General features: G+C 44.1%; 1 protein-coding gene and 1 long non-coding RNA gene across 5 annotated transcripts in view; one reads left to right on the top strand and one right to left on the bottom strand.

The window, feature by feature from the left end:
- epoa (erythropoietin a) overlaps positions 1–11,572 on the bottom strand; it is a 63,320-nt gene extending 51,748 nt beyond the window's left edge. The window contains exon 1 of one of the 2 annotated variants that reach the window (XM_043683548.1): positions 11,054–11,572. In XM_043683548.1, the coding sequence (XP_043539483.1) occupies positions 11,054–11,132 (79 nt within the window). In that variant the 5' untranslated portion in view covers positions 11,133–11,572. Of the gene's footprint in view, positions 1–8,031; positions 8,158–11,053 lie in introns of those variants that run through there. The other variant, XM_043683549.1, reaches the window with a different exon arrangement.
- Positions 1–16,132, top strand: part of LOC122544344 — an 87,187-nt gene extending 71,055 nt beyond the window's left edge. For all 3 annotated transcript variants that reach the window (XR_006310323.1, XR_006310325.1, XR_006310324.1), the window contains exon 3: positions 14,928–16,132. This is a non-coding gene — a long non-coding RNA (uncharacterized LOC122544344). The remainder of the gene's footprint in view (positions 1–14,927) is intronic.
- Positions 16,133–24,425: the final 8,293 nt, after the last annotated feature.

The following is a 24,425-nucleotide window of genomic DNA, read 5'->3' as shown; positions in this document are numbered from 1 at the left end:
TGCTGAATTTATGATTATCACCAAAGATTGCGGAATATTTCAATCAGTAGAACTAGGATTGTGGGAAGCCTGGGGGTTAGAATACAAAACCTTTACCTCCAGAAATCTATACTGGGTCTATCGTCTCTCTGTTGACTTCCATGAATTTAACATATAAATTTATACATATAAATTAAGCCCTTCAAACCTGCTTTGTTATTCCTGCTCTAACTGTGGCCGCAACTTCAGTTTGCCCACCCCCTCACCCCCAACTGATCCGGCTTTATTCTTGACGAACGACGGACTCATGGGGATGTACAGCACGAAACAGATCCTTCAGTCCAACTCATCCATACAAACCAGATTTCCTAAATTAATCTAGTCCCATTTGCCAGCACTTGGGCCATATCCCTCCAAACCCTTCCTATTCATGTACCCATCCAGACGTCTTTTAAATGTTGTAATTATACCTACCTACACCACTTCCTTTGGCAGCTCGTTCCATACACAACCAACCTCTACATGAAAAAGTTGCCCCTCAGGTCCCTTTTATATCTTTCTCCTCTCATTTTAAACCTATGTCGTCTAGTTTTGGACTCCCCTACTGTGGGGAATTTTCACCCTATCCATGCCCCTCATGATTTTATAGTTATCTACAATGTCACCTCTCAGCCTCCAACACTCCAGAGAAAATAGGCCCAGCCTATACAGCCTCTTCCTATAGCTCAAAGTCTTCTCTTAAAATATTCAAAGATGTGGTTTCTATTACATTTGGGAAGAGAATTGCACAGACTGACGATCTTTTGAGAGAAAGAAATTTTCTATGTTTGTCTTAAATGTTTTCAGTCACCCAGTTCTAGTAAGAGGTACAGTTAGTAAGTTTGCAGATGACATCAAAGTTGGAAGTGTAATGGACAGCGAAGAAGGTTACCTCAGATTACAATGGGATTTTGGTCAGATGAGCCAATGGACTAAGGAGTGGCAGATGGAGTTTAATTTAGATAAATGTGAGGTGGTGCATTTTGGGAAAGCAAATCTTAGCAGTACTTATACACTTGATGATAAGTTCCTAAGGAGTGTTGCTGAACAAAGAGACCTTGAAGTGCAGGTTCATTGCTCCTTGAAAATAGAGTCGCAGGTAGATAGGATAGTGAAGAAGGTATTTGGTATGCTTTCCTTTATAGGTCACAGTACTGAGTACAGGATTGGGAGGTCATGTTGCAGCTGTACAGGACATTGATTAGGCCACTGTTGGAATACTGCATGCAGTTCTGGTCTCCTTCCTATCAGAAGGATGTTGTGAAACTTGAAAAGGTTCAAAAAAGATTTACAAGAATGTTGCCAAATTTGGAGGATTTGAGCTATAAGGAGAGGTTGAATAGGCTGGGGCTGTTTTCCCTGGAGCGTCAGAGGCTGAGGGGTGACCTTATAGAGGTTTATAAAATCATGAGGGGCATGAATAGGGTAAATAGACAAAGTCTTTTCCCTGAGGTGGGGGAGTCGGGAACTAGAGGGCAGAGGTTTAGGGTGAGAGGGGAAAGATATAAAAGAGACCTAAGGGACAACTTTTTCATGCAGAGGGTGGTGCATGGGTGGAATGGGCTGCCAGAGGAAGTGGTGGAGGCTGGTACAATTGCAACATTTAAGAGGCATCTGGATGGGTATATGAATAGGAAGGCTTTGGAGGGATATGGGCTGGGCATTGGCAGGTGGGACTAAATTGGGTTGGGATATCTAATCGGCATGGACGAGTTGGACAAAAGGGTCTGTTTCCGTGCTGTACTTCTCTATGACTCTATGTCCCAGAAGGAGAAAGTGAGGTCTGCAGATGCTGGAGATCAAAGTTGAAACTTTATTGCTGGAACAGGGCCTGTGCCCGAAACGTCGAATCTCCTGTTCCCTGGATGCTGCCTGACCTGCTGTGCTGTTCCAGCAATAAAGTTTCATCTATGTCCCAGAAGCCAATTAAGTCCCCTCAGGATCTTCTACGTCTCAATGAGATCACCTCTCATTCTTGTCAATTCCAGTGAATACCAGCCCAATATGTCCAACTTTTACTCATAAGATAAACTCCCTAACAGGAGTAAAAGATTCTGTCTATAATTGCACACCACGCAGTCCTCTATAAAAAGGATGAGACTCTGAAGCATATCTCTTTATGGTCATTTGCCAGCTTTCTCTACTGTGTTAGGTTCACAGTGACCTTGCAAATGTTGCCTAACTCTCAGTTTTCCGTAGTCCCTCAGCATTTCATGACACACTGTATTTCATCTCAGGTTACCTAGTAACCCTTTCATGAGAAGCCACCCACATGGATTCATTTCTTCCTCTGTTGTATCTTTCATTCAGTCTGCCCTGTGGATTGAATTAACTCATGGCCTTAGCTGAATCAGTCAAGGATCAAGAATTCCATTTTGATGGCACGCTGTGTGAAAAGGTTTGGGAAGTGGCAAGGTAAGGGATGGAGGAAGTGACAATAGCTACATCTGCAGATCCAGCCATAGAAGACAGACTAAACTCGATGAACGGAAAAAAATTGAGCAGGTCAAACTCCACATCCAAATCGCCTAAGTACACCTCCAGTTGACAATTTTCAAATTACATTTTGATCCAGCTAACTAGACCCTCTGCCCGTCTGTAACTTCGGAGCCTTGACACTGTAGAAAATGCAGAAATTCAGTCAGTGACGAAGATACCTATGTGGTGTTATTTTAATGCATGACGACACCATTCTCATTGGGCAGGCAGGGCTAATATTGTATCTAGGATGTCTTGGTCAGACTATGCTTTTGAAACCTTTGCCAAGATTGTATTGATATCCATACCTCAGCCATTTCTGCTCTTACATTTAATGACATCATCACAATACATTTTCTTGGCTTCGAAGCACCTATTTTTTTCTCTCTTGTAACTGCTACTTCAAACACAAGGTGATTTCTAAATTTCACATAAGAGGATGATTGCTGGGTGGGCTTTGCTGACTTTAAAATGGTTTTGGGAAGCAATAGCTTTGAGGGAATTGCAGTGTTGGTGCTTCTGATTTTTGGCCAGAACTGTGAATATTGTGCACATTTCCATGAATTAGTACAAAAGTAGAAATCCTCTAATTCTTTTCTCCTGATGCATAGCTCGCTTCCACTTGGATGCGGCTGCGCTATTCACCTCAGTGACTTTGGAAAACAGGAAAACTAGCGTTTCAGCAGGACACAGGATCAAAGTGTTGGCAAAAGCTCTCACTTGTGATTCCAAACCTTTGTTGACTGAATTATTAGCAAAACGCGGAAGGAGGGTGAATTCAGTAAAAGAGTTAGTCTATGTGTCTACTCTCTGCATCTCCTCACGTCGAGCTGTAGACTGACTTAGCAGTGGCCCCAATTGATGACTAGGTCTACAATAACCTATACCCTGAGCTCTGGAATTCTAACCTAAATCTTTATTAATTCACCTCTTTTCTCTTTCCTATAAGACCCAAGCTAGCTATCCTCAAACCTCCTTCTTTAACCTGGATGTAGATCCAACAATACTCAAGAGGTTTGACGCCATCCAGGACTCTTGGCTGGTCCCACATCCACCATCTTCAACATTCACTTCCAACCCCACCAATGCACATCTGCAGCAGTGTATACCATCAACAAGGTTCACTGCAGCAACTCACCAAACTTCTTTGACAGCATCTCCCCAACCTGCACCTTCTGCAACCTAGAAGGTAAAGTCAGTATAGATCCTCAGGACCATAAGGTGCTCTGTCGGTGGAGAGAGAGCTGACTGATGATGAATGTAACCTGAGGGTCACCACACCTCGGATCAGGGATGAGGCCGAGAAGGCGAGATCCTCATTGTCACTTTAGCCAGTACAGGAATTGAACCCAGGCTGTTGGCATCACTATGTGTCTCAAACCAGCCAACCAGCCAACTGAGCTAACCACCATAAAATATAGTGCAGAAAGGGGACTGTTAAGCCATTAAATGGGTGGTACGTTGGCTCAGTCGTTAGCATTGCTGCCTCACAGCACCAGGGTCCCAGGTTCGATTCCAGCCTTGGGCGACTGTCTGTGTGGAGTTTGCATATTCTTCCCCATGTCTGCATGGGTTTCCTCCGGGTGCTCCAGTTTTCTCCCACAGTCACAAAGATGTGCAGGTCAGGTGAGTTGGCCATGGTGAATTGCCCATAGTGCGAGGTGCATTAGTCAGAAAGAAATAGGTCTGGGTGGGTTACTCTTCTGAGGGTCAGTGTGGACTGGTTGGGCTGAAGGGCCTGTTTCCACATTGTAGGGAATCTAATCTAATCTCTAAGAACAAGGGCAGCAGACACATGAGGACACCACCATCTGAAAGCTCCCGTCCATGCCACACACCACCTGGATTTGGAAATACTACACTATTTCTTTGCTGTCATTGGGTCAAAATTTCTAACAGCACTGTGGGTTATCTATACCAGAGGAACAGCAGTGTTTCAAATGCACCTCAGAATGGCTGTGATAGGGGCAACTGGGGATGGACAATAAATATTGACCTAGCCAGTGATGACCAAATTGCACAAAAGAATTGAAAGAAAGATTTCACTTGAAGGTACAACAAGGAGATCTGAAACTTCAGCCTTCAGGTCCTTCAAGGTTATACAGGAAGAATGCAAATTTTCCAATCTAATTGCCGCTCAGTCCTAGCTTCATTGTAACCATTCCTTCTGGACCCAGAGGTTCCAGTTTCAAATTTCACTCCATACTTTTGCATTGAGGCTGACACTCCCTGTCAGGGGCAAGGAAAGAAATCGCATGCCGCTCTTTGCCCAGGAACCCACACAGCTAGAACATCGTGCCCCCTAGTGCTCCAGGATCGAGCTATTTGCCTCGATGTACTGCAGTGTCCCAGGCCTTGCCTCTAGTAGCACTACTGAGGGAGTGCTGTGCTATTAGAAGTGCAGTATTTTGGAAGTAACTTTAAACTCAGTACTCCGTGGTTAGCACTGCTGCCTGACAGCGCCAGGGACCTGGGTTTGATTCCACCCGCGGGTTATTGTCTATGTGGAATTTGCAGCTGTTTCCTCCAGGTCCTCCAGTTTCCTTCCACAGTCCAAAGATGTGCAGGTTAAATGGATTGGCTGTGGGGATGGGGTGGGTCTGGACAGGAATGCTGCTCTTTGGAGGGTCACTGTGGACTTGATGGACCAGATGGCCTGTTTCCTCATTAAAGGGATTCTATGAAAATGAAGCTCCGTCTGGTCTCTGAAAAGGATGTTAAAAAACATCCCATCTTGAACCAGTAGGCAACTAGGAGATTTTCTTTTGGCATCCCAATCAATATTCATCCCTTAATTACCATTACTGTAATAAATAAGCTGCTCTTGATTACAGTGCTGCATACAGGAACATACTGTCCACAGATTGCTGCCACTTTTTCTGACATGGCAACAGCTTTCGAAAAGCAAAACAAAGAACTGCGGATGTTGAAGATCCGAAACAAAAACAACATTTCTCAAGGAACTCTGAAGAAAGGTCACTGGATTCAAGACATTAACTCTATTCTCTCTCCACAGATGCTGACAGACCTGCTGAGTTTCTCCAGCAATTTCCAGCTTTAGAAAAGCATTGCTTTGGCTCAATGTAAGGTTGAACAGGATTTGACTAAAGTCATGAGACGTGCTTAAGGAGGCTGGCAGCAGGATAAGGTCTAACTGGTCTGCCAAGCTCACTTGCTCATGTGGGCTGGTGGACTTTGTATATGGGCAGTTACTGGTTAATCCACAGTTGCGACATAACAACCGAGCCCAATCCCCACCATATCTCATGTCCACACGCAGACACTTTCAAATCAGGGTCCCTCATCAGCAAGCAACAGCAGAGAACTTGGCTGATTTCCAGTGAACTCAAGCCAACTGTCATTCCCTAGTGCTGGCAGGTGGAACGAGATTAGGTTGGGATATCTGGTCGGCATGGACTGGTTGCACCAAAGGGTCTGTTTCCATGCTGTACATCTCTATGACTCTATGACTCGTGGCATGAGCTAAATGAAGTGTTTGGTCTGAGCATCTTAGTTCCACACATTGAATCAATAGCCATTAGAGCGCGAGTCATTTATAAATTGATCGATAGTGAACTCTTTGCTTCTGTGTCTGCTCTGGCACAGGAGAAAGAAATTGAAGAGCAGGCACACCAGAGAGAGCAGTTGTTAACCTCCCCAGTGACTGCAGGTTCAAATACAACTCCAGCCCAGAGCTTCACAGCAACACAGAATTGTTACAGTACAGAGAAGCCATTCAACCCATCATGTCTGTACCAGCTCTTCAAACAAGTTCATTTAATGACATTTTCCCACCTCCTCATAACCCTGTGCATTCTCCTTTTCAGTTAATAGTCCAATTCACTCTTGAAAGTAGTGATTGGATCTACTTCTACCACAGTCTCAAGCAACACAGTCCTCAGTCATTCCTGTGAGAAAACCTTTTTTTCCCCCACATCACTTTTGCTTCTTTCATCAAATGCTTTAAATCTGTGCACTCTCATTCTTAAACTTTTCATGTGTAGAAGCAATTACTTGCATGGAAGCTTCCTATATACATACAAATTAGGAGCAGAAGAAACCACTGGGCCCCTTGAGCCTGAACCACCATTGAATTAGATCATGGCTGATCTGATTGTGATCTCAACCCCACATTTCACCAGCAAATAACCATCAACTCCCTTGTTAGCCAAGTATCTACCTTCTCTGCCTTAGAAATATTCTATGACTTTGCCTCCCCCACACTTGGGGAAGAGTTCCACAGACTCACGATCCTTTCAGAAGAAAAATACCACCTCATCTCCATGTGAAATATAAGACCTCTTACTTTAATCTGTGTCCCCTTTACCTAGTCGCTTCCACAAGGAGAAAATATCCTTGTCACAAGTGGCTGCCATGTCAGCTAAAAAAACTCATGATGCTTTAAAGAAATGTTCACGAGTTCCTTGGCTAGACAGTCTTATGAGATGGCCTGAAGATATATTATAAATTCATGTTCGTTTTTAGATTAGATTAGATTCCCTACATTGTGGAAACAGGCCCTTTGGCCCAATAAGTCCACATCGAAGAGTAACCCACCCAGACCCATTTTCCTCTGAGGAATGCACATAACACCATGGACAATTTAGCATGGCCAATTCACTTAACGTGCACATCTTTGGACTGTGGGAGGAAACCGGAGCACCCGGAGGGAACTCATGCAAACAAGGGGAGAATGTGCAAACTCCGTACAGACAGTTGCCCGAGGCCGGAATTGAACCTGGGTCCCTGGTGCTATGAGGCATCAGTGCTAACCACTGAGCCACCGTCTTCCTAAATAAATTCCCTATTTCTATTGCTCGTGCACCGATGCAGCTGCTAACTCTCTACACATCTTTCCTTTCTACCGCTAATTCTACAAACGTTTAAACCCCACTGTAAAGCAGATGTCCTGAATGGTTGCTCAGGAACTTGTGGAAATTTATTAGCCCCACTATCGCCAAGCTCTCCATCCAACCTGCTAAGCCCACTTCAAAAGGTCTTTGTCCAGGCTTGCAAGTTCCTCCAAACTCTGCGCAATCCCCAACCATGGCTGGATGAGGCATTCTCACCTCTGAGTGAGAGGGGTTGGGGGGACAAAGAAAATCCTAGCTGGCATTGCCAGTGCAGTGCCAAGGGAGAGCATTGCCTTGCCAACATTCAGATGAGATGTTCATCTGAGGCCCCATGCACCCTGTCAAGTGGCCACAAGAGATCTCAGTTTGGAGACGAGACGAGCAGATCCCGGTTTCCTGGCCAGTTTTTATCCCTCAATTGACATTACTAAAACAGACTATCTGATGGTTAACAAATTCGCTTACATAATGAAAGCAACAATATTTTTTAAATGTATTCAATTGGCTGTAATGCTCTGAAAGAGATATCCCAAGGTTGTGAAGAGCACTATGTAAATTCAGGACTTTCTTTCTTAGCTCAACAGTCTTGTCCGTCAGCCTTTGGCTATCCTTGTTGCTCACTCCACCCTAGCTTCTACACTGCCTTCATAACAACCATGCTTTCACTCGGAATCTCACCTACCTCGAACTGCCCTGCTCGAGCAGCCGATCATCCTACCCGAGTGATGTCTAGTGGAAGATTCCGCAGCGCCTGAGCCCTTTGCCTGGTGAAAGCGTGATATAAAACAGAAGGTGTCGCCACATCAGGAAATGAAGCTCGGCCCCCTCAACGTTCCAATAAGGAATTGGGTTCGTGAAGTACTTACGCAGAGCGAGCGTCAGCTGCTTCAGGGATGGTGTGGAGAGGTGACAGTGCTGCTTTATTTAAGGGTGCTAAGTCGCAATAACATTTTCTAATACAGAGAGTGAGACATACTGCAAAATCCACTTGGACATGTAGAACTGCATTCAGTCTTTCAGGCAACAAAATAGCAAACATTTTACACTGCAGTGAATGAAACTCCTTCTTGATGTGGTAGACCAAATCAAAGCCCATAGAGGTTCATCCTTGTCACCTCTTGGCTTCTATGTGTTGGGCTCAATGCCTTCAATCTCCCAGCAAAACATGTTCTTCTGCATCCTCCAGACCTTTTGTCCCCATTCTATTAACCTCGCTTGCTACATGTCTCCCTTCCAATTTCACACCACCACCAGTAACTTAGTTTCCAGTCCTGACCTTCCGTCTCTTGCTCCCTGAACTATTGCCTCTCACTATTTCACAGAATTTTACAGCACAGCAGGAAGCTGTTTGGCCAGTCATGTTTGTACCAACTCTTTAAAAGGGCTCTCTAATCAGTCCTAATTTCCCCACAAACGCTGTGAATTTTCTCTCCATGAGTATTTATCCAAATCCCCTTTTGAAAGTTCCTTATGAATTTGCTTCCACTGTCCTTTCAAGCAGTACTTTCCAGATCTCAATAAACTGCTACATTAAAAAAAACCTTTTGATCCTTCTGGATCTTTTGCCAATTGTCTTAAATCTGTATCCATCTGGTTAGAAAATCCCTCATCAATGGCAACAATTTCACCTCATTTAGTCAATCAAAACCCATTATGATTTTAAAAGGCATTTCGTACGCTTTCCTTTATTGGTGAGAGCATTGAGTATAGCAGTTGGCAGGTTATGTTGCAGCTATACAGGACATTGGTTAGGCCACTTTTGGAATTCTGATCTCCTTCCAATCGGAAGGATGTTGTGAAACTTGAAAGGGTTCAGAAAAGACTTACAAGGATGTTGCCAGGGTTGGAGGATTTGAGCTATAGGAAGAGGCTGAATAGGCTGGGGCTGTTTTCCCTGGAGTGTCAAAGGCTGAGGGTGACCTGTTAGAGGTTTATAAAATCTCGAGGATAAATAGACAGTCTTTTCCCTGGGGTTTGGAGTCCAGTACTAAAGGGTGTAGGTTTAGGGTGAGAGGCGAAAGATATAAAAAGGACTTAAGGGGTAACTTTTTCACGCAGAGGGTGGTGCATGAATGGAATGAGCTGCCAGTGGTGGAGGCTGGTACAATTGCAACATTTAAAAGGCATCTGGATGGGTAAATGAATAGGAAGGGTTTGGAGTGATGTGGGCCAAGTGCTAGCAAATGGGATTAGATTAAGTTGGGATATCTGGTCGGCATGGACAAGTTGGACTGGAAGGTCTGTTTCCGTGCTGTACATCTCTATGACTCTCTGACTCTAAAAGACTCTATCGTTTCTCTGTTCTGACGAGAACAATTTCAGCTTCTCCACACAACGATGTCCCCAGGCACTAACCCTTCTTCGCATTCATCATTTTCCCAAAAAGCTTCCTCAGGATTTGATGTGTCGTTGGTCATGTTCCCCCTCTGCAGATTCGAGTGCCACTCCAGGACACAATGGCCAAGAGAGTATAACGAGACCAAGCAAGTTGTTTATAAGCCTTCAAATTCTCTCCTTTGCAGGTGGCAAAACTGAAAGAGTCTCCTAATCAATCCCGTATGATGTGGAGAGGCATTCCTCATTATTATAGCCTCTGGTTTCAGAGTAGCAACCTGTTCTAAGGAAAAGCAAATATATCGCTCCATCTACCCTAAAAAGCCTTTGAAGTCTTCACAACCCTGCCAAAAATACACTTGAGAAGTCCTTTGGGATCGCCTTGTATAAATCAGAACACAAGAACTAGGATTATGAGAGTTGAAAGAAGGGATTGAAAATGTTAAATCTGTTTGGCTCCCTGCAGTTGCTACTAGACCTGCTGAATTTCTGCAGCACTCTGTATTTTTATTGCAGGCTATAGAGTAGGCTGTTTGTACCATCCAGTACAATTATGACTGATCTGATCGTGGCCTCAACTCCACTTTCCTGTCTGCCCTCCAAAACCTCGATTCCCTCGTGGGGCAAAAAATCTATCCAATTCAGCCTTGATCATATCCAGTGACTCAGCCAAAGGGCTTCAAAGATTAACAACCCTCTGCAAGAAAAATGTTTGACTTATCTCCACCCACCCAAGTTTTAAACGGTGTGCCCCCTAGACTCCCCTATGGAGAGAAAATATCATCTTGGCATCCACCCTGCCAAGTTCCCCTCAGGATTTTATAGCTCCAAAAATGATCTTTTTCTTTCCTTTTCTCGCCCACTGTTTGGCACCTCGACACTTTGGCACTCAGTACTCATTTAATCCCATGAAATGGGTCATCTAAATATAAATTGTTATTGTCACAACAATAGCAAGACTTGGCAGATCTGGACTCAGCCCGCCTGTCCAAAGCTCAGTGCTGGGTTCTCATAGGAAAACTTCCCAAAAAGTGTCTTTTTTAAAAACAGCCTGGAAGCCGCAAACAGGCCATACAGTCTCTCTTTATCGGCTTTTATTAAACTGTAAAGATTAAGTTGGCAGAGGTAATTGGCCATACCTTCAACAGTTGAAAACACAGTTTGACAGCACTAGAATAACTGTAGGTAAGAAGAGTGTGTGTGTGAGACTGACTAGGTGAGTGTGTTTGTATGTGTGAGTAAGAGTGGGTGAAAGAGATTGAGTGAGGGAATGTGTGGCTGTAAATGATTGAGAGTGAATGGGGCTGTGTATGTGTGAGTGAGTTTAATAAAGACTAACTCTCCAGGGAACACCACTCCAAACCGCTTACCTGATATCCCCATATCCAAAACTTCATGGTTCTCTGCGATTACATTTCTTGAGCTGCCATGCGTGAATCTGTTTCCCATTGGAGGATCAGAAATTGCTGCAAACCGTTTATCTCACAGTTTTAACTCCAAATTGTGCTTTCTGGAGGAGATGTAGAGGGGTTAGCTTGTCTGGAATTCTCCCTCCAGGTAATCCAAGTCAGAGATACACGTAAATGTCAGAGGGTCTCCGGAGATGCAGGTTAAAGAAGCGGTGGGACAGTTGCGAGGACTCCCGGAGGGTCGTTTCTGTTCTGATTTCTGTCTTTCCCAGTCTACAGCAGTCTGCACAAGGGAGCAGGACCCAGGCGCAGCCTCCCTCCCTCTCTCTCTCTTTTTACTGGAGTTCCTGAGACTCGCACGGAGGGGGGAATTTAAAGCGGGGACTTGGAAGCCAGAATATTCCCCGTATATCTGAGCACTGCTCTTTGAGACGCCGAACTCCCTCCCACGTACCTCGGAGCACGTTTCTAGCCGGGCCCCAGCTCGCACAAAGCACATGTGACTGAGGGCAGTTTTACACATAAGTTTCTGAAAGTCTGTCACTGGGAGTGTGTGCAATAGGGGCATCCAGAAGTATTCAGCCCTGCACTCCCACCCCCACACACAGTATAACTTTACAAAATTGTGCATTCAATTCTCCATTTATAATGACAGATTTATTTGACATGATACTGATTTTTTTTTTAAATCCTTTCACGACATGTGGTCATTATTCCCCAACTACTGTCCAGAAGGTGGTGATGAGCTACCTTCTTCTCTAATTGCCTCTCAAGATGGTGGTGGTGAGGTGCCTTCTTGAAACGCTGTAGTCCCTAGGGACACCCACAGTGCCATTAGAAAGGAAAGTTCCAGCGTTTGACCCAACAACGCTGGAGGAATGGCAGCACAGTTCCTCACAACAAAAGCAAAAGGAGCAGGAGTAGGCCATTTGGCCAGTCGAGCCTGCTCTGCCATTCAATATGGCTGACCTGCTCGTGGACTGAGCTCCACTTACCCACCCTGGCCACTGTAACCCTTAATTGTTCAAAAATCTATCTATCTCTGCCTTAAAACATTCAATGGGGCAACCTCAACTGCTTCCCTGGGCAGGGAATTCCACAGATTCACAACCCTTTGGGTGAAGAAGTTCCTCCTCAACTCTGTCCTATGGGTGGCACAGTGGTTAGCACTGCTACCTCACCGCGCCAGAGACCTGGATTCAATTCCTGCCTCAGGCAACTGACTGTGTGGAGTTTGCACGTTCTCCCCATGTCTGTATGGGTTTCCTCCCACAGTCCAAAATGTGCAGGTTAGGTGAATTGGCCATGCTAAATTGCCTGTAATGTTAGGTGAAAGGGTAAATGTAGGCGGGTGGGTTGGTGTGGACTTGTTGGGCTGAAGGGCCTGTTTCCACACTGTAGGGAATCTAATCTAAATCTGCTTCCCCCTGCCTTATTTTGAAGCCATGCCCCTCGTTCTAGTTTCACCCCCCCAGTGGAAACAACCTCCCTGATTCTAGCTTATCTACTTCCTTATCTATTTTATATGTTTCTATAAGACTCCCCCCCCTCATTCTTCTAAAATTCCAAAGAATATAATCCCAGTCTGTTCAATCTCTCCGCATAAGCCAACCCTCTCAACTCCGGAATTAACCTTGTGAACCCCCTCTGCACCCCGTCCAGTGTCAGTATATTCTTTCTCAAGTAAGGAGACCAAAACTGTACACAGTACTCCAGGTGTAACCTCACCAGCACCCTATACAGAATAATCTCCCTGTTTTTAAACTCCATCCCTCTGCCAATGAAGGACAACATTCCATTTTTAAAAATCACACAACACCAGGTTATAGTTCAACAGGTTTATTTGGAAGCTCTAGCTTTCAGAGCGCTGCTCCTTCATCAGGTAATTGTGGAGAATATTCAACACCTGCTGAAGGAGCGGCGCTCCGAAAGCTAATGCTTCCAAATAAACCTGTTGGACTATAACCTGGTGTTGTGTGATTTTTAACTTTTCCACCCCAGTCCAACACCGGCATCTCCAAATCATGTCAATATTCCATTTGCCTTCTTCATTACCTGCTGCACTTGCAGATCAGCTTTTTGTGATATATGCACAAGGACACTCAAGTCCCTCTGCAAAGCCGCATGCTGAAATTTTCACCATTTAAATAATTGTCCACTTTGCTATTATTCCTCCAAACTGGATGACCTCATATTTACCAACATGGTACTCCATCTGCCAGATCCTTGCCATTTACTTACTAGATTGATAGAATTGGAGGAGAACTTGCACATTATCGTTCCACGCATCAGGCACCTTTGGCTTTCTCAGTGGTAGAGGTTGTGGCTTTGGAAGGTTGCACATTCTTACTGTTTTACACTATTTACAACGTATGTGCTGGAGGAAAAGTACATCCTAAAGTTTAATATGCTGTTTTGTAGTTACATTTAACTAGATCATTATGGTCTGGATAACCTGAGACTTTTCAGACTCTTGGGGAGAAGGGCCTCCTAATCTTTTACAGATACTGAATTTTAACCCCAGCCCCCCATCATCCCTTGTATTGGGTACAGAGAATTGTATTTCCTGAAAGTTAAGGGGTGATTTGATCCAAATTTGAAAAGATGTCAAAGGGAACTAATATTAGAGTTGAGAGAAGATTGTTTCTGCTAGTCAGGCAGTCTAGGACTAGAGGGTATGGTCGAAAAATTAGAGCCAGACCTTTCAGGAATGAAATTAGCAAACAGCTCTACACACATTGTCTTCTCAAAGTGCCAACTGATTCTAGACCAGTTGTTAATTTTAAAAATGAGATTGATAGATTTCTTCGAGGAGAAAGTGAGGACTGCAGCCTGACCTGCTGCGCTTTTCCAGCAACACATTTTCAGCATTGATAGATTTCTGTCTCCCTGAGCTACTAAGGGACATTTGGTAAAGGTAGTTATATGGAGTCAGGTTGTCAAATCAGACACAATCTTATTGAATGGCAGGGAAATGGGTTTGGGGAGTAAGTATGCTTTTGTGTGAACCATCTTGACTTGGAAATATGTCACCATCCCTTCATTGTCACTGGGTCAAACGTTTGGAGCTGCCTACCAAACAGCACCCACACCACACGTCTGCAGCGATTCAGACAGGCAGCTCACCACCACCCTTTAGGGATGGCAATAAAATGTTGGCCCATTCAGTGATTTCTGTGTCCTGTGAAAGGGTAAAACAAGTGAGTAGTTCCCTTTCCTTTTAATGTTCTGTGACAAAGGACCAACCAAGGGCTGAAAATAAAGTTTCTAATGGAAATAAAATTCACAGTAACATGATCAATCCTAGCTATAACAGTGTTGATTATAACTTAGTTGAAAAATGTGGTGCTGTAAAAACACAGCAGGCCAGGCAGCATCCGAGGAGCAGGAGAATCGACGTTTCAGGCATAAGTCCTTCTTCAGGAATTTTTCAACTCTGGTACTCCAGCATCTGCAGTCCTCACTTTCTCCTAGTTGGTTATATCTTACAGCAGCTTTGTTTGAGCTGAGGCAAGTTAAAAGTGTAGTGGTAATGTCACTTGTTCAGTAATCATAGCCTAATTCTCTGGAGATCTGGGTTCAAATCATGCAGTGACAGCTGTTACAACTTAAATTCAATTAACAGATCTGGAATTGAAAGCTAGTTTGTAAAGTTGGTTTAGTGGTAGCCTTTAAGGAAGGAAATCATGCAGTGCAGAAGGGGTCTTTAGCCTTCTTTAGTCTGCACTGACCTATCGACATTAATCCCACTTTTCTGCACTTGACCCATAGCCTTGAATGTTGTGAAATTCCAAGTGTTCTTTGTGAGTAACATTCCCTTTAATTTTCTTGTCAGCTGCATGTGCAGATGCTGATCTCTGTGGAAGAAACCTTGGAATGGCTGCGCTGGTACACAGCACAGAGAGAAAGTTGGCTGTGGCATTTCCCACCACAAGTGCATTCCAGATTCCCACCACGCTTTGGGAGAAAAAAAAGTCCTCAAGTCGTCTGTAAACCTCCTGCTCTTCACCTTAACATGATGCGTCCTGGTTATTGACCCTTCAACTAAGGGGAACAGCTGCTTCCTGTCCACCCTATCCAGGCCCCTCATTATCTTATACACCTTAAATCAGAACCCCCCCGCCGCCTTCTTGCTCTAAAGAAAACAATTTGAGCTTATACCACCTCTCTTCACTGCTAAACTGCTACAACCCAGGCCACATCCTGATAAATCTGTTCTGCACCCCCTCCAGAACAATCACATCCTTTCGTATAATGTGACAACCAGAGCTGCACACAGTTCTTCATCTGTGGCTGAAGCAACCAAAGTCCAATATAACCTCCCCGCTCTTATAATCTGTTCCACAAGCCATAAATGCAAGTGTCCCATATGCCTTCTTAACTATCGTATTAACCTGCCCTGCAATCAAACTCCCCAAGATCCCACTGTTCCTCTGAGTTTCCTAGTGTTCTACCATTCGTTGAGTACTCCCTTGTCTTGTTACCTCTTCCAAGGGGCAGCACCCCAAACTTTTCAAGGTTAAATTCCATCTGCCCATCTGATCTACCTGTCTATGTCTTCCAGCAAACTCAGATCTTCTTCCTCGCTATTAACCACCCAGCCAATCATCTCACCCTTACATTCTCATCTGTACCATTTTTATATACCACAAACAATAAAAGAACCAGCACTGATCCCTGTATGCCACTGAGCACCAGTCTCCAGTTACACAAGCAGCCTTCTACCACCACTCTCTATCTCCAATCACAAAGCCAATTTTGGATCCACCTTGCCAAATTAAGCTAAATCCCATGTACCTTTATGTTCTTCACGAGTCTCCCATGGGGGACCTTGTCAAAAGCTTTGCTGAAGTCCATGTAAACTACATCAACTCCACCACCCTCACCTACACACCGGATTACCTCTTTGAAAAATTCAATCAAATGTTTTAGGCATGACCTGCTTTTGACAAAGCCGTGCTGTCTATCCCTGATCAAACCTCAGCTCTCCAAGTGGAAATTAATTCTCTCCTTCAGAATTTTCTCCAGTTGTTTCCTCCCACTGATGTGAGACTCACTGATCTGTAATTACCTGGTTTATCTCTACCACCCTTCTTGAAAAGTGGAACCATATTTGGTTCAGTTCTGTGGCACCTGTGGACAGAGGAATTAAACATTTGGGTCACAGCCTTGTAATTTAATCCCTTGCTTCCCACAGCAGCCTGGGATACAACTCACCCAGACCTGGGAAGGTTGGTTCACTTTTAATCCTCCAATACCTCCTTCACTCCCTATGTCCATCTTCTCAAGAACATCATATCCCTCTCCCCAAATTCATCATTTACATCCTCCTTTCCTAAGCGAAGGCAGATGTGAAGGACTCATTTAACACCCTCCCGTCATCCTCTGCCTCCAAACACAGTTTGCTCCCTTGGCCCGTAATGGTCCCTTCCTTTTCCCTGGCTATCCTCTTCTCCATGATATAGATTATAGAATCCTTACAGTGTGGAAACAGGCCATTCAGTCCAGCCTGTCCACACCAACCCTTCAAAGTGCATCCCACTCAGACCCAGCCCCATTCCCCTACCCCATCCCTCTAACCCTGCATTCCCCATGGCTAATCCACCTAACCTTTCACATCCCTGGGCAGATTAGCATGGTCAATCCACCTAACCTGCTCATCTTTGGACTGACAGAGGAACCTGGAACACCCAGAGGAAATCCACGCAGTTATGGGGAGAATGTGCAAACTCCACACAAACAGTCACTCGATGGTGGAATCAAACCTGGGTCCTTTGCGCTGTGAGGCCGCATGCTAACCACTGAGCCACCATGCCACCTTGGCTTCTCCCTAACTTTTTTTACCCAGCAGTGTTTTTCACTGTTTAGTCTCCCATTACTTTCTTAAGATTCCCCCTGCTAATTCTATACTCCACGAACGCCTCCAATAATTTTCTTCCTTCTTATTCAGTCCTGAATATTCCTAGACATCTGTCATCCTTATCTGATCTGGCCAAGGTGTAACTCCAGATGCACAGCAATGCGATTGACTTTTAACTAACTACCCTCTGAAATCGCCAAGAAGCCAGTCAGTTCAAGGGCAATTAGGGATGGGCAGCAAATGTTGTCAAGTCTAGTCAGCTATGCCAACATCTCACGCAAGAGTAAAAATGAGAAGTACACATTTCCAATTACCCCCCACGCCACCACTACCCTTGGATGCTTCAGCCTCTGATAGCCTTGGCTTGTCATTGAGATCTTTGTCAATGTTGGCTGAGGGAGGTAGAGATTCGATCCCCCAAAGAAACATCCATTGAATTTCAGTTGAGATTAACAAGTTGGATTACTGGGCATCAGCCAGGAAGAATTAAGGCTCTGTTAGGACAAATTTGGTCAGTGCACCGCTGGTGTAATCGATCTGAACTGTGGCAGGCAGAAAAACGCAAGAGTCTCTGACGCAGATCTCTGCATTCTAAGTATAGAGGTGTTATCGCCAGAGTGTGACAAGGGAAGGGAGATGAAGGAAGTGTTGCACGAAGCGAGGACAGCACGTTGCAGGCATGTGAAGGCAGTGTCAAGCACCCTCGTGAAATAGGGGCCACAAAAGAATTGGGTTGAAACTGCCTGTTAAAGAAAGCTGTTCATTTATATTACGACTTCTTTGTAGGATTTGGAAAGCAGTTTACAGCTCATGATATACTTTTGAAGTTTAGTACACTGTTGCAATGTTTGTCTCATTGCCAGCTGTACTCTTGAGTTAAGTGGATCACGTCTGACACGAGGGACTCAAGTTCTATGCTAAAGCTCCAGAGCGGTACACAGGAGATGCGGCACTTCACCTAATGAAGGGGATATGCTAAAAAAACTTGTGATTTCGAATAAACCTGTTGGACTATAACCTGGTGTCATGTGTCCACCCTGGTTCAACACTGGCACCTCCACATCAATATTTAGCTGGGCTGTTAAATGAAAGCCCCTATCTGCTTTGCCATTCTGATGTAAAAGACGCTATTCTAAATAAGAGCAAGGAGTGTTCTCTGGTGGGCAATATGTATCTCAGAGTCAATGACACCAGAACAGATTAAAGGGCCTTTATTGTTTTGCAGAGGTTGTTTCTGCTTATGGGAGATCCTAGGACAATGGGCATAATCTCAGAGTAAGTGTCACCCATTTCAGACAGAGATGAAGAGGAATTTCTCCTTTCAGAGGGTAAAGAGTCTGTGGAATTCTTTATCGCAGAGGGCTGAGATAGACTTTCAATCAGTTGGAAAATCAAGGATTACAGGGAAAAGTTTGGGATTGTGGTGTTGAGGATTATCAGATCAGCCATGAGCTCATTGAATAGAGTGAATGGCCTACTTTTGCTGCTATTTTTGTGGTCTTATGAAATGGATCACAACCACTCTGCTTCAGACTGACCTCCCTACGTGTTTGAAATCACAGATAAAAATAAAGTGTCACCTTCTTCCACATTTCCCGCCAAAGGAATCAGTAACCTGATTGTGACAGAGAAGAAGGCCAATTTATCAATTGCGATTGTGCTATCCTTCCTCAAAGTAAGCAGAATATTTGCCATGGAGAACTGACCCCCTTCATTTCCCCACCAACATTCCCCCTGTTTGCGAGGTTTTTAACTTACTTTAACATGAGAAGATCATTGTGCTGCAGAAACCTCATGGTTCTGGCTGACCAAGGCTGCCCAACTCTAAATGCCTGCACTGGATATATCAGGAGGACTTCCAGGTGACATCTTTAACACATCTTCCTTGGCCATCAAGTCCTAGTGAGGGACTTGAACCCACAACATCGGACACAAAGGGGTGATATGGTCTATGACGGGATTCTAGAAGCTATGCTCAGGTCGGAGGCACTGCTCAAGTCAGGACTTAGTCCAAGAGCATCACCGTAACCTTCCACGATATGTGGAGACAGGCACACTAACCATTACACCACTGGACCTCCCAGCAGAGCTCTCCAATTAGTCCTGGCTCCTTGCCCATAAGTATGGAAAACATCTTTTTTTAAGGACTTGCCCAGTTCCCCTCTTGAAAATTCCCATTGAATCAGTCTCCATTGGTCTTTCACTGAATTTTTAAAAAGTTTCATTTCCATCTGGGATTTTCGTTGACTATATCAAATCACGTGCCTTATGATTATCCGGTCAGTGGAAACAGTTTCTCCCTATATAAAGGTTCTTGATAACCCTCTTTCCTTTACTTTCTGTCAAACAGGAACCATGGGTGTTGTTAATCACACAGCAATGATATTGTAGCAGGCTAGAATCAAAATGAATGGTTGTTACCCTATTACTTGAATAATAGGGGTGATAATTTTTCATCAGATTGTCTTGTCTGACTCAATTGCTTCAACATTATTTTCATTGTCACAGAATATTGTCCTGACTAGTCAACAAGAACGACACTTTGCAGCTCCATAACCCCTTTGATGTCTTTAAAAGAAATCTCTAGGGCTGTTCACAGAGTGGTGTAAAGCAAAATCTGCTGATATTAGGGACAGATGACCAAAAGCTTGGTCAAAGAGTTCAGTTTGTTGGAATGAAGTGGAGGAGTGAAAGAGAGGTTTAGAGAGCTAATTCCAGAATTTAGGACCCAGGTTGCTGAAGGCATGGCTTGTAGTAAAAACCCACCATTCTCTAACTGATACTGACCAACTTACACTGGTGTTTACAAGTCCCATCTTTGCCTTCTGACATGTCTGCACTCTGGCCTCTGGCTCTGATTGGGGAGTTTGCTTCCAGCAGGGTCTTGTACGTAATCTAACATCAATTAAGGCATCTCCCTTAATCGAACAAGGAGGGGAGGGCAATGGCCAGTGGTCTTATCACTAAACTGTTAATCTAGACACTCAGGAAATGTTCTAGGGACCTGAGTTCAAGCCATGTCAAGTGTTGGAATTTTAATTCAATAAAAACCTGGAATTGAGAGTCTAATGACGTCCGGAAAGCTGTTGCCAGATTATCAGGGAGAAAACCCATCTGATTCACTAATGTCCCTTAGGAACTGAAACTGTTGCCCTTACTTAGTCTGACCTACGTGTGACTCTAGGCCCACAGAGTCCAGGGTGGTTCTAGACATCTGGTTGATTCTTGACTGCCCATTAGGCATTTAGGGATGGGCAATAAATGCTGGGCTAGCTAACGTTCCAAAGTCCTATGAATAAGTAAAAATGTAAACTGAGGATTGATAATTTTTTTAAGGTTCCCTACAGTATGAAAACAGACCCTTTGGCCCAACAAGTCCACACCGAGTAACCCACCCAGACCCATTCCCCTAACTAATGCACCTAACACTATGGACAACCTAGCATGGCCAATTCACCTGACCTGTACATCTTTGGATTTTGGGAGGAAACCAGAGCACCTGGAGAAAACCCACATGGGGAGAATGTGCAAACTCGACACAGACAGTCACCCGAGGTGGGAATCGAACCTGGGTCTCTGGCACTGTGAGGCAGCAGTGCTGACCATTGTGCCACCCCAATATCGTTATATTGAAGAATATATGTATGAATATTATATTCTTGAGGCCCGTATGCATCTAATATTAAGATAAGAGATTAGCCTGTCAGGTTTTAAGTGACCTGCGACAAGATGGAGTATGATATCTTCAGGTTATATGTTATGGTACAGTGATGATGTCATGAGCATGTCCCTTAAAGGTATATTGAGTGTGACACTTAACACAACGCTAGCCCGTTGCACATTCCCGATTTTAATTGTCCCAGCATTTGTAGCTGTGCCCTTGTCACTCTTCCTTTTTATGGCTTAGTATCAAATGTTGCTTATTTTCTGGCAGTCCAGTATTGTGCTTTGGGATGTTTTAAGTTCATTTGTTGCCATAGATACATGCCATGATGAGGCTTCTTACATCAGGCGGTATGTCAGTTCCAATTCTTTGCTGCTATGCCTGAAATATCAGTTTTGTTGTCACGATGACAGGTTCTTTATGTCTCCCTTCACTTTCAGCTGAACAATTTGAGACTTGAATCTATTTAATGATACTTGGAAAGTCAAGGTGACTATAGCTGTGATCTCTTAAAAGTTCATTCTACTCGGGCTGGGTGGAGGGTTTGGCGGGTGAGGGGGTGGTGGAGGACAGAGACAAGACAGTCGCTGCGAGTGGGTGTCTGTGGAAGGGAACATTGCCAAGAGTCCCCACAGCAGCCACAAATACTCGGCATTCCACAGTCGCCTTTATGTTAGGCGTCTGTCAACAAAACACGGCGCCTGTGATTGTCAAATCTAGATAGCTCAGCTTGCCCAGGGGTTAAAGGTTAATCCCATTAGAGTTTTGTTTGCTTAGTGATACTGAAAGCAGATGAGACCATGCTGTGGTAAGTCTGTGCACCCACTGGCCACTATACTGCTGTCATACCTCCCAAAATCTGTTTGCAAATGGTTAACCTCCTGAATACCGAGGTTTTGTAAGGATTGATGATTTCGTTTAGCTGTGTCATCCTCTTAAAAATCCCAACCACCACCAGTGTCCTTTCTATTTTCTCTTTCTGCTATTGAAGGTGCTGATTTAACAGCAGTTAAATTCCAAAGGCATCTCAATATTACATCAAGATCTTCAAGGGTAATCCTTGAGAATAAATATTGACAGACCTATAGACAGGGAGTTGTGTTATTGAAAGTTTTGTGCTACTTTTTAAAAAGAAAACTTAATTTGGAAATCAAAAAAGTCAACATCTGAGGAAATATTAACATAATCCTAAACTGCCATAAGCCTAACCATATTTCTAAGCCTAAAGCCAGTTCTAACTCTAAACTTAGACCATCCTTGATCTGGGAGAAAGTGAGGACTGCACATGCTGGAGATCAGAGTCGAGAGTGTAGTGCTGGAAAAACACAGCAGGTCAGGCAGCATCCGAGGAGCAGGAGAATCGACGTTTCAGGCATAAACCCTTCATCAGGATTCATGAAGGGCTTATGCCCGAAACATCGATTCTCCTGCTCCTCAGATGCTCCTGACCTGCTGTACTTTTCCGGCACTATATCCTTGATCTGACTGTGACTCTAAGCTATTCTATGTTTGAACCAACCTTTAAATTTAGATACCAAGTACTAAATCTAAATTGAACCCTGAGTCTCAGTAAAGAGGTTGGGGATTGGGGAAAAAGTAAAAGGTTCAATGTGATGTCATGCCTGAAATTCATTGAAGTGGGGGTGCAGGAGGATGAAACTAAGACCATTGCTGAGTACAGAACGTTCGGCATCAGAGAGCAGGAGGTCAGAAGAGATAGTAAGTACATGACAGGAATTGGGGTTAGGAGATGGGATGGAGTCAGAGGGGAGGGGAGGAGAGGAAGGTTCCAGAGGGGTGTGGGTGCATCTTGCGTTCCTTAATGCTTGAAAGGAAAAGGAAATGCTTCTTGTTGGAATGTCAAATGAGGATGAAATAGAGTTAGGGAGGGAGTGCAGGGCAGCTCTGAGCCAGCGTAAGGCGATGCTGATGGAGGGAGAAGTTGAGAGCTGAAACACAGACCTTTCTTAATCTGTGGGCTTTTAACTGCCCTCCGCAATGGCCCAGCAAGCACTTAATTTACAAGCAATTAGGGATGAGCAACAAATTCCTGTTTTAACAGCAATTTCCATGAAGGAAAGAAGGAGACCTGCTGAACATTTTCCATTTGGAATTGAGATTTCCAGCATCAGTCAGCATTCTGTTCTTCGACAGTCTTGGCTGGATGTAGGCAACATACTCTCTTCTCCTGGAGACGCAACCCATATTCCAACATCTCGAATGCTGAGGGACAGAATTCTGGAGTTGAACCTGCTCATCGCAGTGCAGCCCCATCTGCAGCATGGGAGATGGTGAACTTCCCAGTGCCACTCATCCATTCATGAATCGTTATTATTCTTCCCGTTGAGTTGGAAAAGTTGCCCAGTCGTATAAACCATTCAAAAACAAGGCAAGTAGTAGGGATGGGCAATAAACAAGAGCCTTCCCAGTGATATTCACATCTCAGACCAAAGGGTCTGTTTCCATGCTGTATGACTCTATGACTCAAGAATGAACAAGCAACAAAGAAATCCCTGCATTTGCCAAAAGATATTTTTAATAGCATTCAGATTTCTTTCCACTGTAGCTGAGTAAACAACTTTATTTTTAAACTCCCCATCAATAACTGAAATTTACATAGCATCTTAAAGTAGTTCATTGTCTCAAGGTGCTTCCCTAGAATCTACTCAGTCCTAGACTTGGCACCATATTTGTGGATGCGAGAACAGGTGATCAAAAGCATTGTCAAAGAGGTCATTTTGAGGGAAATTTTTAAGGAGCAAAGAGACGGAGAGAGAGAGAGAGAGACAGAGAGGGAGAGAGAAAGGTGGAGAGGTTTCGAGAGGGAATTCCAGAGGTTGGGAACCAAGCAGCTGAAGGCACAGTTGCGAATGGAAATCGGAGATGCTCATGATTCCCAAATCGGTGGGCATCCAAATGGAAATTGCAACAATTCCGATGTCTCTGGTTACTGCATGTGTGTGTGTGTGTGTGTGTGTGTGTGTGTGTAACAAAATGTTTGCCGACAATTGCCTGGAAGCCTGCATGTTTTCCACATGGTGTTTGCCAGTGTTTGTGCAGAAAAATGCATTTGGGGTTGAGAAGATATTACAAGCATCTGTTTGGCAATGTATGGTTTCCACTAATAACTTGTTGCTTACCACTATATGGCTCTTTGATTCTGCTGCTTGGAAGTTTTGTCCCTGTTGTCTTTCAGATTATACATTAAAGTGACGTCCCAGTGATCTACGTAAGTGAATGTAAAAGATGCAAAGGCTCCGTGTTGAAGAGAGGAGGCTTGAAGCCAATAGAGTCATAGAGACATACAGCATGGAAGCAGATCTTTCGGTCCAACTAGTTCATGCCAAACATAACCCCAAACTAAACTAGTCCCACCTGCCTGTTGCTGGCCCATATCCCTCCAAACCTTTCCTTTTCATGTACTTACCCAAACATCTTTTCAACATTGTACTGACATCCAACACTTCCTCATAAAGTTCATTCCACACGTGAACCACCCTCTGTGTAAAACATTTGCCCCTCATGTCTTTTTAAATCTCTCTCCTCTCACCTTAAAAATATGCCCCCGGTCTTGAATCCATCTTCCCAGAGACAAGACAACTACCATATTAACTCTATCTGTGCCCCTCTGGATTTTATAAACTTCTATAAGGTTGCCTCTCAACCACCTACACTCCATGAAAATAATCCCAGCCTTTCATTGTAACTCAAACCTCCCATACCCGGCAACGTCCTGGTAAATGTCTTCTGAACCCTGTCCAGCTTAATAATTTCCTTCTTTTTACTGGGCGTTATAGTGACACATTATT

This window comes from Chiloscyllium plagiosum, chromosome 48 (genome assembly GCF_004010195.1).
Source record: "Chiloscyllium plagiosum isolate BGI_BamShark_2017 chromosome 48, ASM401019v2, whole genome shotgun sequence".
NCBI lineage: Eukaryota > Metazoa > Chordata > Chondrichthyes > Orectolobiformes > Hemiscylliidae > Chiloscyllium > Chiloscyllium plagiosum.
The sequence above is the reverse complement of the archived record's forward strand: the minus strand, read 5'-3'. Positions and strand labels throughout refer to the sequence as shown.